We start from the raw sequence: 15993 nt of genomic DNA, 5'->3' as shown, positions 1-15993 counted from the left end.
TGAGCTTTGCGCTCTTTTCTGAAGTTGAAAAAATCCACTTCCATTCCCCAACTTGACCTTTATATAAAGGTCTCATTCACCAGATTTGGCAGTGTTGATGTTCTCAATGTCAACATGTTCAGTGTTAAACAGTTAAAGTTCAGATCAGGTCTATGCTATTAAAATTGAAATGCAATGTTCTAACCAATATTAGGGAAAATGTTTCAAATTATATTATAAGCATATAATTTTATGGCAACAAGTAGTGCAAGGAGAAACAAAAGTTTAAATAAGATCATAAAAGATGTCGTTAGCAGCAATGTGGTTTGAAAACACAAGGATTATGATTTTATTTTAATTCTATGCTGTTTTCAGAATCTATGGTTTATCTATTTCTTATCTTGCCAACTCTGAATGTTACCCCCATTTTAAAGATTCAACTGTATTGTGCCAAGAACCAATAAAAAAGGTTGAAAAGTAATAGGACACTGCTCTCTGGAAAGGTCACAGCTGACACGAAATCCGCTCGGCAACATCACAAATTTTCTCCAACTGAAATAAAGTTGGAACACATCCACAGTGTATCTTTCTTTATTAAGAATTTTTTTTCGAGGACAACAAAATCCAAAAACACAATGTTTCAAGGTCGGGATAACCGTTATCGACAAACAGAGGTAATTATTTTGAGTTTGGCCTTCTTGGACTGTTCTGTTCACAGTCTTTTAAAGTTCTGAGGAATTCAAAGCTAGGTCTTAACCTATAATAATTACAATTGCCCGACAATACATTTTTATGTATACTATTATCCTTCCAATAATAATAACACAATATAAATTGCATAGCTCTTGGACTACAGTGCTAGTTAACAGGTTTAAAAGAAGGATTTCTGTTCTTTGGTCTTTGGTCCACTTGTTACTTGGTGAAGTTTAGTGTCAGCCAGATGTACCTGCAGGTCTCACTTATTGGCATGTTTCTTGAAAATGCTGATGTACTCTTGCACATCGTCTGGGGAGCCCAGTACTACAGGGACCCGTTGGTGAATGGAGTCGGGTTTGATGTCCAGCACATTCATACTGCCAGTTGTGGCCATTCCACCAGCCTGCTCCATGATGAAAGCCATAGGGTTGCATTCGTACAGGAGCCTCAGCTTTAAAATAAAAGATAAGAAGGAAATTGTTATGATATCCCCATGCTAGACTGCTAGCCTTGGCACTTCTTCTGCTAAACAGCATGGTTACGTCACTCAATTCTACTGGAATTAATTTCACACCAGTCCCACATTGATGGAAGGTGTTTGGCTGTTTAAAAGACCCTTAGTGACCCACACTACTGTATGTTCAGGACATTGCAAAACACCCAACAGGACTGCATGGCTATACAGAACGTCTGCATGAGAATGAGATAGTACAGCATTCATACACTTCCAAGCTTCATCGAGAAAGTGAAGTGCATTTAATTTTTTTTAAGCTTCACCTGGCAAGTTGGACAAAAACAAGATCTGATCTCATCAACTATAGACATGTTTCTAAATTCACACCACACATTTGAAAATGGCTAACTCATTCTAGATTCTTTTAAAACATAGCAGGAGGTTATGAAAATACCTGTTCCTGCAGAAAATACCTATTCAAATGCACTAGAACTTCAGTGAACACAGACAAGGTTTCCAGCATTTAACTGTTTCAGGTTAAAGTACAGAGTACACCAACTGTGCTTTGTCAGCATTTTCCACTCAGCCAGAATCTATTTTGCTTCACTTAATGCGGTGCAAAAGCAGACAATAACAAGCTCTCATCTTTTATTCATATGGAATTCTAAAAATATCATATTAAATATTTGCCACACTCTGCTGCATTTAATTACTACCTGCTTTATTTGAAAATATTTCCGTTCTCTAAGCTAAAAAAATTAATTTCATGACAAAAGTAAAATGCTTTTTTATCTTCTAAATGCCACACTTAACTTAACTATCAAAAACAATTATTAAAGTGACCACACTAATATTAATTATTCAGGAAGATATCTGGAGCACAAGTGTTTAGATCTCATATCCTGCTAATTTTAGATTGGGAAACGCACAGAAGTTGTATGATGCAGGTAAGTAAGTTGTATGTCTGGTTTAATGAAAATGCTACTTTTTCATTTGGAAAGACCGCATGACATCTATACGGAGTAGTGAACTACACTGTCATTTTTGCCTTTTTGCAACTGCAAGTTATTTTTCAAACACTCTACCTTCAGTGTTTGAAATGAATGGTCTATTAATAGATTCAATATAAAGCTTTTCACTCTATGGCTCATACTGGATTTGTTTTACAGCTCCTAGCACTGCTGAGACAGAATGGAATAAAGTGCAAACATCCAAACATCTGAATTAGCTGTCCAAACATCTCAGTCAATGTAGGAGTGCAGTCACAAGACAATTCTAAAAGAAATGGGGAGGGTTTCTAAAATGGGGTGGGAAAAAAAGAGACAATGGAAAATTGTTTTGAAATGCTCTAAATGGGCCATGGTGATCAGTGCTGCTGCCTTACAGATCTTGGGCCCTGGGTTTCAATCTGCACTGGGCCAGCTTCCGTGTTGTTTGTATGTTCTGCCTGCGTCTACATGACTTTTCTCTAGGTGCTCTAGATTCCTCCCAAATTCCACAGACAGATGCTGGCTAGCTTAATTTCCGTCTCAAAATTGTGTGCTTGTGTGTGTACACCCCAATGGAATGGTGTCCTGCTAACAGTGTAGTCCCACCTTGCATGCTGCGTCTCCAGGAAATGTTCCAGATTCCATAAAATCTGGAATATTTTCTCTCCAGGTGTAGGATATACCTCCAGGTTTCCATATTGTTTACAAGAAGAAATGGCTTTTGGGTGTTTCCAACATGCTCACATGTTCCTTTTATTTCCTTTTTAATAAGACATTTTTCTCATATATACTATGAAAATAATACTATAAGCCAGCAGCCACATAACCCTGCAACTCACAACTGGCAACCCACTGAAGCTAAGCAGGTGTAAGCCTGAACCTCCTGGGGAAAAACTAAGGTTGCTGCAGGAAGAGGTGTTAGTGGGGCCAGCAGGAGGCGCTCACCCTGCAGTCCATGTGGGTCCTAATGCCCCAGTATAGTGACGGGGACACTATACTGTTAATAGGCGCTGTCCTTCGGATGAGACGTAAAACCGAGGTCCTTACTGTCTGTGGTCATTAAAAATCCCAGGGCGTTTCGCGAAAAGAGTAGGGGTGTAACCCTGGGGTCCTGGCCAAATTTCCCATTGGCCCTTACCAATCATGGCCTCCTAATAATCCCCATCTATGAATTGGCTTCATTACTCTGCTCTCCTCCCCACTAATAGCTGATGTGTGGTGAGTATTCTGGCGCACTATGACTGCCGTCGCATCATCCAGGTGGGGCTGTACATTGGTGGTGGTGGAGGGGAGTCCCCATTACCTGTAAAGCACTTAGAGTGGAGTGTCCTGAAAAGCGCTATATAAGTGTAAGCAATGAATTATTATTATATAGTTAAATCTTGCAGAAAATAAACTGTTACCTTTCCCTTAGGGCTCTTGGAATTGGCAGGGTACAGAAATATGCCCCCGTACACCAAAGTTCGATGTACATCAGCCACCATCGAACCCACATATCTTCCACCATAGGGTGCACTGCCATCCTAGAAAACAAATTTAGAATTTTTTATTTGTAGGAAAGTTAAAGCATCTACAGATTTTTTAAAAAGAGGCAGGGTCTCTGCATAAAGCTTATAGAGTGTAATCACATCACTGGTTGCAATCTACCTAGACGTCATTAGCCCCAAAAGACAACTTGCTCATGTGTAAACAAGGAAAGAGACTATGATTATGATGTTTTATAGATTAATCTGAAGTACTCCTATGAAACAACACTGGAAGCTGGGTGTAACTGGGTTGCCAACAATAAATCTTAGTAACTAGAAGACAGTAATAATTTTTAGAAGCAAGAAATTGTAATTTCATCACGTGAAATCCAGATATTTCAAGCCTGTTGAAAGGTTTTTCCAACTGCCAGTAACAACTTTAAAAGGTTGTTTCAGACTACTATTACATTACTATTACCACATGAGAGAACACATTTGATAGTGACTGGTAAATCATTAGAGAATACTTGAAAGAAAACAACATTCAATATTTAGGATCTGCTTTTGCTAATGTTGTGTAAATGCCTCTACATCGGCGGCAGCATTACCTCAGGGAATTTCTTCTTCTTCAAATACTCAGTCACTGCCGAGTCAAAATACAGGGCATAGCCTTCATTAAGACTGTAGATTTTTCCTTTCTTCTTTATTTTCACATCTCTGTCCACCAGAATAAACTCTCCAATAGCCTGAAAGAATTCACAATGTGTTAGTATAGGTTTAATATACTGTAAGCTTGTTTTAATTAACAGCTGGCAATTTCAAAAGTGATACCCTGCAATGAGAATTTATTTGACAGCATATCGTGAACCACTGAATCACACAGGTAGGTGCTGCATTTCAATTGTGGGTGAATTGGATCCCTTCCTACAGTACATGTCAATACTTAATAATCCTTTGGAAAGAAAAGACCTATGTAAATTAAAGGATGTAACAGTGAAAGCAGTACTTCCCCTCAGATTGTGGAGTCAGTGCAGGTAAAAAGCCAAGCAGAAGAACAGTGAAGCATGGTAAAAGGTATCATACTCTTAGATCTTTATTTGCCCAAGGATGGAATCACCTTTCAGAAATACAGCTGTACTTAAAAACATATCCACGAGTAGAAACAATAATAGAACAGCAGTGTGTTACTTTCCTAAAGGATAACTCAATATTTAAGTTGCAATAGAATCCTTGTAATTGAACTAGGTTATCCCTTATTCCTATATTTATTTTAGCCTGCTTAATTTGGACAACTGATTGTATATTTTAGTTTTTCGTCATACATGTGTGCATCTCAGACACTGATGACCCACTTTGTTTGTTTTCTTCTAAACTGTGAAGATTACTTAAAGCTTCTTATTTCACTTTTCATTTCTTTCTCTTAATTTATTTTCTATTCTCTTAAAAAATGTTGTGTTAAATGTAATGTATGGATAGCAGGCAGTAAAAAACAATTTCCCATTGGGGACAATAAAGTAAGTAGTGCTCTGAAATACTGTACATCACAGAGAAAAGACTTACTGGATCAAGCATAAAGCAATTGACTCCTTGTCCAGCGGAGAGCACCAGCATTGTGGCACTTCCATACAAAGCATAGCCTGCAGCCACAATGTTACGTCCCGGCTGTAAAGCATCCTTCTCACAGGGTTCACCGTCAGTTGTCTGAACATAAAAAAAAAAGTTTTAAAATTCTTGCTTTTCTGAAGAGGACAAGCCACAAGTATTAAATGCACACATTAAAATGAAATATTTTGCATTTGCAGACTGTTAAAAGATACAATGACAAGATAAATATCAGAATGGTCCACCTTTCCTGGCAGTTTCTTTTTTAATAAAAATGAGGTTTCCTAAGGCACAATGAAAAAAACAATTTAAACAAAATTTATTTCAAGACAAAAGTATAATTTTCTCACTGTTAAGACAACTGACTTTCCAAAACCGATTACTACAAATAATATAAATGCCAAACCTTTCTGTAAATTGCAAAAATAGTTCCAATTGATGCAAGGCAGTCAATATTTGAAGAACCATCCAGAGGGTCAAAGCAGACAATGTATTTACCCTAAACAGGACAAAAAAAAAACATTAAAGTTAGTTCTACTCAATATAAAGGATTCTGATAGCAACTTCTAAAAGCACTAGCAGAATAAAACCATAACTTGCAGTTTTTTTACACATTCCAGTTTGCATCCCAAAAAAATCTCACATTATTTTACTACAAATGTGAAGAGCATTTCAATTGACCCTCTTTTCTGGCTCCACGATGATGGCGTTCTCATCCTCCTCGGACACCAGCACGCAGGAGGTGAAGGAGGATTTGATCATGTTGATGACCAGGTCATTGGAGAGCACGTCCAGCTTCTTCACCTGGTCTCCTGTTACATTGGTGCTTCCAGCAATGCCATAGCTGGGAAAGGAAGAACATTACAGATTCAATAATAATAATAATAATAATAATAATAATAATAATAATAATAATAATAATAATAAACTATTTTATATAGCGCCTTTAAAGGCGGCTTCTCAAAGTGCTTTAAAAAATGAGAACAACAATAAATAAAAAGAATACACAAGATAAAACATAATTACAATATACAGAGGAGACCTTGGATTGTGGTACTAGGAAAAGCAGAAGGGTGAAGAATGGAACCAGTTAAGTAAACGGTCTTCTAAAGAAGAAAGTTTTGAGTCTGGATTTGAAGGAGTTTAGAGAAGGTGACTCTCTGATACGCTTGGGCAGAGAGTTCCAGAGCTTGGGGGCATAACAGGAGAAGGCCCTGTCACCCATACAATGTAGACAGGCTTGGGGGACAGTTAGGAGACCAGAATTAGAAGAGCAAAGGTTGGGAAGTGGGGAGTAGGGTGATAATAGTTCAGACAGGTACCGAGTTGCCAAGTCATGCAGAGCCTTATAGGTGAGCATGAGGATTTTAAAGTCCGCACGGAATTTGACAGGAAGCCAGTGCAAGGACTCCAGGATAGGAGTAATGTGATCACTTGCACTAGAGTGGAAGTTGAGAAGTTGAATTATAGGTTGAGAGCAGAGTTCTTGTATTTTTCATTATTAATTCGCTCTTAAACATCTCATTAAAAAAATACAGTAATCATTGTTTGAATAAGTCCTGGTAAGTCCATCAAATTCTACTGATAAAGCAGCAAAGCAGAGAACAGAGTTTGACAGAGAAGGGGGCATTAAAATGGTCATTAATGAATAGCCTTTAAATTGTTGAAAAATGAAAAACTGGCATTGTTCTCTTGTAATTTGTGCAAATTACTTATATTGTAATATGTTAATTTTATATAAGAATATGTCATACACAAATTCAAGAGGAAGGCAGAAAGACATCTTCTTTATGGATGAAACAAGTCAGTCAAGCAACCTACCTAGCATGGTTTTCAGAGACAAGAATCAAGAATACCTGAATAAATCCCATGTGAACACTGGGAGAATGCAAAGTCTGCACAGACCCATTGACAGAACTGAACCCAGGAGCCTGGAGTTTTGAAGCAGCTGTGCTCACCACCACACCACTGTTCTGTCCTTAAAAGGGTGCAGTGATTGTGTCATTACTAATCATCATCATTTTATCTCTTTTTCTCAGTGAACCTAGAATCATTTAAATCTAAAAATAGCTTTTTTTTATATTAGGCTGTTTTATTAATAGACTGGCCACACCTTTTCTTAACTGTGCTGCTATGACTCATCTTCTATTTTTGTGTTGGAAGGCCTGTGTGAGGTGAAGTACTGTATCACGTCCCTTAAAACTACTGCCCCCTCCTGACACATTGACATTAGCACAAACAAGCAGAAATTCATCTAGAAAAACACTTCCCAGTCCTGGTCCTTGGGGACAGCTGTTCCTTCTGTTTTTTTTTTTTAGTTCTTAATGATTAGCTAACATAACTGAAATCGTAATGTAACCAATAGCTTGGTTTTATTAAGTTGTTGCTGCACTGAAGTCTTTTTGCACAATGCACAATATTTCCAGGAAACACAGTTTAAACTTGTTATTCACATTACTTTTTAACCAACAGCTAATTAGTTATCAGTTCATGACCTACAAAGAGAAATGGGAATAACAACACGACACACCCATAATAAGCCTTCTTAGTGAAGTGCAGACTCTTTAGTGTACATACGATCTGTTCAATTTAACCCTTCTGACCCTGTCCTGCCATACTGTAGAAGCGCTAAAACTATTTAAGAAATGCTCAGTTAAAATCTCAATAAGCTTAATGACCAAAGCTCAGCTAGAATAAAAAAACAGAAGAGACTGAGATACTCCTGGACAATAACAAGTGACTGTTATCGCCTCTTGAGCAAACAGAGCAGTGGCTTCAAACTCAGCTCCTGCAGCACCTGTTTCTTTCCATCAGAGCTCCAGGTAATACATTGTCCTAATTAATAATAAAATACATAATAAGGGGTGGCACAGTGGTGCAGTGTATAGCATTGCTGCCTCACAGTGCTGGGGCCCCCGATTCAATTCTGGACTTGGGGTGCTATCCTTGTGGAGTTTGTATGTTCCCCCCGTGTTCACAAGGGATTTGTTTGAGTGCTCTGGTTTCCTCCAAAGACATACTGACAGGCTAACCACATCTTTTTCAGTTTCAATAGAAGTGATAATACTGAGGCAGTAGTTTAAATATTATCATTGCACATACAATTGAATACAAAATATCAACCTACATGGTCTGGAATCTCTAAAACTATAGAAACCATTTAACAGTAAACAATAAGAGTCTTGTTCTGTCCAGCTGTTTAAGCATGACACTGCAGTTCTTCGATTAGAAGTACGTTTCCACGATGCAGCTATTTGTGTTGCAGTGTTTATTGATCCTCATTTACCCTAGCCAAACATTAAATTACTTTGACACACACCGTCGTACTACATTGTGCTAATGAAAAAGGAAATCTCGTATTTCAGGTTGTGTAATACAAACAATATACAGTATCTTTATATAATTTTAAGATTATCGCAGATGAATTTAAGCACAATCGTGTTACTTGTCGATCAGATAAAAGATAAATAAATCCCGATCTTTTAATACATAAAGCTTGAAAGAATATGGAAGCCAAAATCTTCAAAGGTTTCTTCAGGGTCTGTCCAAGACTTCTTCAGAGAGCTTTCTGTTCTTCCTCTTAATGATTAATAATTGTTAACTGTAAACATTACTTTTTACATTTGTGGTTAACAACGTTAAATATGCAGAAGATGTGAAGGGCTTGCACTTTACTCTCTTGAGTTACCTCTGGGTAAATATTTAACACGCCATGGCTACATTAGCACGCTCAATCTTCCCTTTCATAGACGAGTAAGAAGAGAAGAGATGTCTTTAGTGTGTAATGTCTAATTAAACGTTTCAAGGATTTTTTTCCCCCAAGTGAAAACTACAAGCTAAAAATAACATTTCATCATATATTTGTAGGGTGTTGTGGAGTGCATGATTTATTAAGCTTTTTCTTTCAAGAAAGGTGGCGATGCAAAAACAAAAAATTGATTTTAAACATTGTTACAAGCATAAAGTCAGCTACAATCAATGCACTCAATTGCAGAAGTACGCACACCTGTGTCTGCAATTCATGTTGATGGTTTTTATATTCAGTTTTTTATCGTGTTAGTTGACAAACTGTTTTCTGAAAATCAAGTTGAAGCACTTCAAAAACTGCAAAGCTTTCGATATAGCTTTTCGATATAGCAGCTCAAAAACAACTTAATGACGTAAAAACACGCCGCCACGTAATACCTACAGGTTAGCAATGCCCGCTTTCCTGACCGCAGTTGAAATAGCCTTGATGGCAGTACACATCGAATTGAGCAGCGTTGTCAGTTCTCCTGTTCCTTTGGCTTTCCTCCCTTCCTCCAGCACGAATCTTGTCAGGGTGATGACATTTGTATCGAAAGCAGCTTTGTCTGACATCTTGAAAGCCAAAGGAGATCCTGCCTGCAGTATGCTGTTTCAGTTGGGAAAAGGTGTGAGACCTACGTTCTCTCAAACTTTAAAAAGGTTTACAACAAGGAACTTTTGAAAGAAAATGGGGTGTGCGATTAGTTCAACCAATCCGAAGTGACGTCGTAGCACCGGGGAGGAGTGTCAGAAACAAACATCTGGTTTTGCAAAATCATTAGGGGCAAAGTTCAGTGATGCGGTCTTCTTTCTGACTGACTGAAAAACACAGAGGCGGAACGATCAGTGACTGAATTAAACAGTAAAACATTGCCTTAATCTTAACTCTTTCTTATCGGAAAATGTGTGTTTGCTACCCAACACTTGTACAGCTACTTAAAGTTTAAGTTAAACCGCTTAAGAATTAAAATTACATTTTTCCCAAAGCGTTTTCATCTAAAAATAACCTATCCTAACATAACCTAAATTAATGACTAATTGTATCAGAGTCTCATAAAGTTAGAGAAAAGAGAAAAGACGTCGATAATACAACTTCTTGTAAACCCCGCTCAATTGCAGTTGTAACACAGTGTATAAGTTTAATACTTTAATTTTCAATAAGTTAATTTATTTTTAAATGATAAAATTGTTTCAGTATAATTATAGACTTAATGATGTATACAAGGTGTCTTTATATATTAATGTTTTACACATTTGCTCTTAAAATACCACCAAAAAGACAAAACATTCCTCTGTTTTAGCCTAGAATTTCCCAAAATATGAATACCAATGGAATTTTGGTTGTAGATTTATGTTTGCAGTGTTGCAGCTCTCGGGCCATATTGAATGATTTTCTAATGCAGGTCTGTGGATCTACAGATCATCTTGCTTAGTTGCTACTGGCTTAGTGAGATTTATTGTAGAACCTAAGTCACATATGAACCATAAAGGACTGAAGTTCTGCTAGGACTGTTCACCACTGCCTTATTCAGTTCAACTGAATGACTGAAGTCACTGACCAAAACCTTGCAATAAACATGGAAAACTTCTTAATCGTTTTTGAATGGTTTATCAATGGCTATAAAATTAATGTATTGCGAGCGTGAATCTTTTACCCTTATTCTGGGTAAAAAATCTCCTTCTCCAAATTCTGGAGCAACCACAAGAAACGAGACACATTGTTCTCGGTGTCCTGAGTCATGGCACCAATGTGGTATTTGCAGTTTTTCCCAGGTTGAGATTTTATCTGTGGTCTTTCTCACACCTCTGAGCCCCCAAAGCTGCACAGCACAGGCAAGTAAACAAATCCATTGGGCCAAAGACTCGTCATGTGATCCAACAGGCTTAGAAGTTCCAGTGAGTTATGTCACTGTAACAGCCTCATGCCGAATGACGCTGGTACACGGGCATTGCCATTTCAGCATGCTGACTTACCCCAAGCGTAGCAGCCAGCTGCAGAGATTTCTGCTCCTTAGCTCTGAGGAGAAGAAGTGACAACTGTGCTCACTGTCAGCTTACAGCAAAGCTTCAGATGCTATATTGGTTACGTGATTCCTTGCAGTCACTCTTAACCAAAGCTCTATCACTTCTCCTCCAATGATGCTACTGCTGCACCTATTCAGTAAGACTGTTTTTCTATAGATCTTCTGCTGCCCACAGTAACAGACCACACAGGTACACATGCTTAACATTCTCTTCCTACAGGTCCACTGATCAGGCTGCTGCAGGTTGCCTTCATTGGCCGTGGTATTAAAGGGGAGCTGCAGTCCCAATTTCTCTGACTGGTAATTAAATCTCATTAACAAAAAACAAAATCATTGACATTATAGAACAATTTTACCAATTTCGAAGTAAGCACAAAATTGTGAACTTTGTGAAAGTGTTTGTCAAAAAATCGCATTCGAGTTCCTACGAATTGCAAAGTGATGTGGCCCTTCTTGCTCACTAGTCTCCGTAATAACTAATCTAATTCAATGTATGAGGAAATAAGTACAGGTTGTGCAGCTGACGTTTCACCTTAGAAATGTTCCAATTTGATCTGCATGCAGAGTTAACACGTAGTATTTGTTGGCAAAACCGTCTTGAAGTCAAGAGCAACATTTTGATTGTATTAAAAGAGATTAATTCACAATCCTGTTTATTTACAATGTAATAAAGCTGCAACACATCACTGGAAGTTTTGTTTGCCATGTTCTGAATCGCAGAACATGGTGCTGCACATACCTGGAAATTTAGTATATTTTGTGATGTAAATAGAAGGTTTCTGTGCACATTTACTTTTATTGTGGTTTAAAATGCACACATTAATGCTGATTCTTTCTTACCCTGGAAGTTCCCCTTTAAGTATTATAAACCCAAGGATGGCCACTAGGGGTTGCTTTTTTCCCCAGGAGTACTTAGAAAAGCCAAGATCAACCAGATCACTTCACAAAACCTTTGTGGATCATTATTTTCAAACAACATAAACCATACCTTTATGGAAATAACTTTCAGGCCTAACAATGTTTGGCAGCATTTTATAAAACAGAAAGCTTTCATACATAATGAACTCCTTTGTATTCCTATTTTATCAAAGTGGATGAACCAGTATCTTTGCTAGAACAAAGTTCAGAACAAAGGTTAAACACTGTTTTTACTTTACAAATCACAGAACATCAGCAAAGAGAAAAAAAAAGCCATTGATAATAGAATGAAGGAGAGAATGGTTCAACAGACTGGGATTACACAATTTCATAGCATGTACTACTATGTTTGTCAAATGTTTGCACAAAGTTACTGAAGCAGATTTCACAATTGGAAGTTGGACTGAACTTTGTTAGTACAATACAATTTATTTTTAAGCTAATTAATCAGTAAAACACATTATTTTATTTCTATGTGCTTTATCTGTTGGTGTTTTCAGGAAAAGTATCATTTTAATTATGATTATTGTGCATACAGAGAAATGGTCTTCTTCTTAGCTACTGGATTGATGTGCTTGATCAGAAGTGCTTGAGTTTCTAAAATATTTTTTCTGTTTAATTATTAATTATAATACTCCCAAATGAATCAATTCAATAACTTTGATTATGATAATGATTGAAAAACTCCTGCTCCATAGCTAATTGAATTGAATGGACAGTTAGCCCAGACTTTGCCTTCAGTTTAACCATAGTGAAAATAGAACAACAAAGTTGTATTTAAAGTTGCAAAAAATAGGTAATCATACGGAGAGACTGTAAGTAAGAAATTCTTCACAAATGTATAGAAATTCTGCACAAATGAGAACAAAGACTGACCAGCAACAGTTTATGGTCATTATGTGAGACAGAGATTAAAAATAATCATTTAATGAAAAATGTGTTGGGTCAATGAGTGAAGAAAATAAATTCATTAAGATTTGTACTAGCAGGTCTCCTGTCAGGACAATTTAGGAAACGCTTTCAATTTTATTGGTTTATTAGTTTATAAGTTTTACTGACAATTGGATTTTTTATTAGATTTTTTCCTGATTTAACAGTATAACATTTTAACATGTGATGTCTATTATTGACCTTTTCTGCCCTACAGCTAAGATAATATGTATCTTTATTGTTAAATAAAAATATTTACCTCCTGTGGTGTTTCCATTACTGTAGCATTGATCCTTTACACATTAAGCATCAAATTTCCTTTTTTAGTTCCGTTTATTACCAGTTTTATGTTTTCACATTGATTAGTTCCAATAATAATAACAACAACAACAACAACAACAACAACAATAATAATAATAATAATAATAATAATAATCATAATAATAATCATAATAATAATCATAATTAAATCACTAAGCTTGTTCATAGGATCTTCAGATAAGATCCTGAAATCAAAAAGAAAATATGTCCTGCCCAGTCCACTCTTTGGTAGCCATATTCTTAATAGAACAAATGCCTTTTGATTCCAGGCATTCCTTCAGGTTTTGATTACCTTGACGATTTCAATTCGACCATTGTCTGCACTGTTGATATTTTACCCACAATAAGCAAAGTGCTGGAGTACACAGCTAGGACCATAAACCACAATCAGAAATGATGCTGGTCTTGACATTTTAACTATGCCTTCATTAAGTGGTATGCATTTAAAGTTTTGATGTGACAAAGGTAAGGCTCATCCCTCTTCATTATTCTAACTCTCTTTTGCATTCTTACCCTTATTGAGACAAGCTGCTGTTCAGGAATGGTAAGCAGAGACTCTGAATGATGTCTGAGGATCAGAGACTCTCTTAGGAGGCAATAGCTGCAGATGCAATTACAGGGAGAAGCCCAAACAGAGTTCAATGAGCTCTGCTAGTTTGGGGGGAAATTGGGGTACTTACTGTCCTTTGTGGGACCTGGGGACTTAAACCCAGCATCACAGGGTTGAGCAGGACTGGACTGCATTTTCTCCAAGGCCCACAACCCGCCTAGAAGACATTAGCACTTAGCTCTTGTGACAAATGGCTGTTGCATAACCTTGCTTATTGATGATGTCTGTCATAATCTTTTTTTCCACTTTTGTGGGAATTAGCCAAGAATCTTGGTTTAATGTCTTATCCAAAGGATGGCGCATCTTACAGCACAGTGTATCTGGTTACCATACTGTGGAATTGGTTTGGAAATTCTATTCCAGAGAAAACTGTACCACCTACTGGTCCACTAACACCATTTTCAACAGATACTTAAATCTCCCTGGTAATCTCCTATCCCAATACTAACGAGGACCACACCTCATTGGATCTGGCAAGATCAGTATAGAAGGTGTTAATGCTATTGTCTAATTCTGCAAAAATACGGCAATAGCCACTACTAAGCCTACTACATGGATGCTTGTATATATAGGTGCTGTGCTATTTGTACTGAAGGACTGACGGTTGGAAATAAACAGGTGTAATTCTATCTATTACCACAAGATGGAACCCCACACTAATTTGTAAGGTCAAATTCAATTTTAAAGAGCTTTATTGGCATGTCTTGTGAATGACAGTGTTGCCAATTTTCAAACAGTTGTTTTTTCTGACACATTTACAATTGGAACAATAACAGTATTATTGGGATGCTCACTCTCTCCTCCAGAACAGAGACGGGAAAACACATAATGAGCTTCCAGCTCTATTTTTTGCCCCACTTCCCCGTCAGGATTGACAGCTGTTCTGATTCTGGCGGGTGTGAAACTTCGGGATTCTGTTTGTTATTTTACGGACAAATGTTTGTCTAAGCTCTGACCAGTGTAACACTGTCTCTGCTTCTCACTGCTGGTAATGTCCAATTTTTGTAGCAGGATCTGCGTGAATAGATGAAATGACTTGCTGTGATAAATTATGTGATACGTTATGAAATATTAAGAATACTTTTGTTTTGCAGTTTTCCACAATACTAGTGCTCCTCCAGTTTCCTAATGTTTCATTTCATAGGCTATTTGCATAAAACGCAACTAAACTGGAGGTGATTACAACAAAGCTATTCAAAAAGCATTAGAACTGTTAAATTTGAATTAGTGATTAAACTTGAATATATTTTTTATTGTATTTTAGAAAAAACTTTTTTTTATTTTAGAAGTTTCTGTTAGTATTAGGCATCAAATTGTTTTGAAAACAAAAATATGCCAGGAATATTCATAAACTGGAAAACGTACATGAAAAAAGTAGGCCTGAATCTATCTGGGTGGAGTTTGTATGATCTCCCCATGTTTGCATGTTCTCCAGTTTCCTCCCACAGTCCAAAAACATACTGGAACTTCCATTGGCTTCTGGGAAAATGGCCCTGGTGTGCGTTAGTGTATGTCTGTGTCTGTGTATCTGCCCTGCTATGGACTAGCGTACTATCCAGAGTGTACCCTGCATTGCGCCTGTTGCTTGCTAAGATAGACTCTAGCTCCCACACAACCCTAAATTGGAAGAAGTGGTTAGAAAATGGATGGAAGTGTGTTTCCAACCATTTTAAGTCCTAAGTATTCTACTAAATCTTGCACACTGATTACGATGAAGGTTATGTGTTTGGTAGTTTTAAAAAAGTAGTAATTTCTAAAATATCTACAGCATGAGGCAATTGGCTTTTACAAAGTTCGAGGAGGCCTTCTGTATATTTAAAAAAGAAATATGTGCGGCTCTTAGAAACTCATACAATATCTCAAGCATAACTGAGCTGGCAAATACATTTAATAAAGCTATGTAACTTCCCTCTTCAACAACCATCTGTTACAGTCACTGTCTCTTAACCCTGCCCAAACAACCAGCTTCTGAAACAGATGCTTTCATAGGATCTAGGCTGCAAATGTTTTCCAAATGTTAAGGGCATTAGACCTAACCTGGGTTAGACTGGGATGCTAAATTGTGCACCATATTTACTTTTGTTTGTATGAGAAATGAAAAAACAATGCTGTATTTAAAAATAGTGGTTAGTGTGTTTACACTGTATCCAATTGAAATAATGGATTGAAAATGTGATAACTATTAAAACCAAATCTTAAGAGTACAGTGCATTTATGT

At 37.1% G+C, this 15993-nt stretch overlaps 1 protein-coding gene across 1 annotated transcript; it reads right to left on the bottom strand.

Annotated features, from left to right (window-relative positions):
• Window positions 1–554: 554 nt before the first annotated feature.
• Window positions 555–9646, bottom strand: LOC148672963 (fructose-1,6-bisphosphatase 1-like). The gene is made up of 7 exons (XM_088629052.1): window positions 9376–9646; window positions 5868–6030; window positions 5593–5685; window positions 5145–5285; window positions 4193–4330; window positions 3522–3641; window positions 555–1126 (listed from the first exon to the last, which is right to left on the bottom strand). The coding sequence occupies exons 1-7, from the start codon at window positions 9543–9545 to the stop codon at window positions 935–937; spliced, it is 1017 nt and encodes a 338-aa protein (XP_088485178.1). The 5' UTR covers window positions 9546–9646; the 3' UTR covers window positions 555–934.
• Between the last annotated feature and the right edge of the window lie 6347 nt (window positions 9647–15993).

The sequence above is a fragment of the Lepisosteus platostomus genome, chromosome 4 (assembly GCF_059453375.1).
Source record: "Lepisosteus platostomus isolate fLepPlt1 chromosome 4, fLepPlt1.hap1, whole genome shotgun sequence".
NCBI lineage: Eukaryota > Metazoa > Chordata > Actinopteri > Semionotiformes > Lepisosteidae > Lepisosteus > Lepisosteus platostomus.
Note: the sequence above shows the minus strand (reverse complement) of the source record. Positions and strands in the feature narration are given on the sequence as shown.

Coding starts and splice junctions, on each gene's coding strand:
- LOC148672963 (XM_088629052.1), bottom strand. CDS start 9,545: ATGTCAGACAAAGCTGCTTTCGATACAAATGTCATCACCCTGACAAGA. Junction 5,686..5,867: donor TCGTGGAGCCAGAAAAGAGG/GTCAATTGAAAT, acceptor TGTCCTGTTTAG/GGTAAATACATTGTCTGCTT. Junction 5,286..5,592: donor TTTTTGCAATTTACAGAAAG/GTTTGGCATTTA, acceptor TTTTATGTTCAG/ACAACTGACGGTGAACCCTG.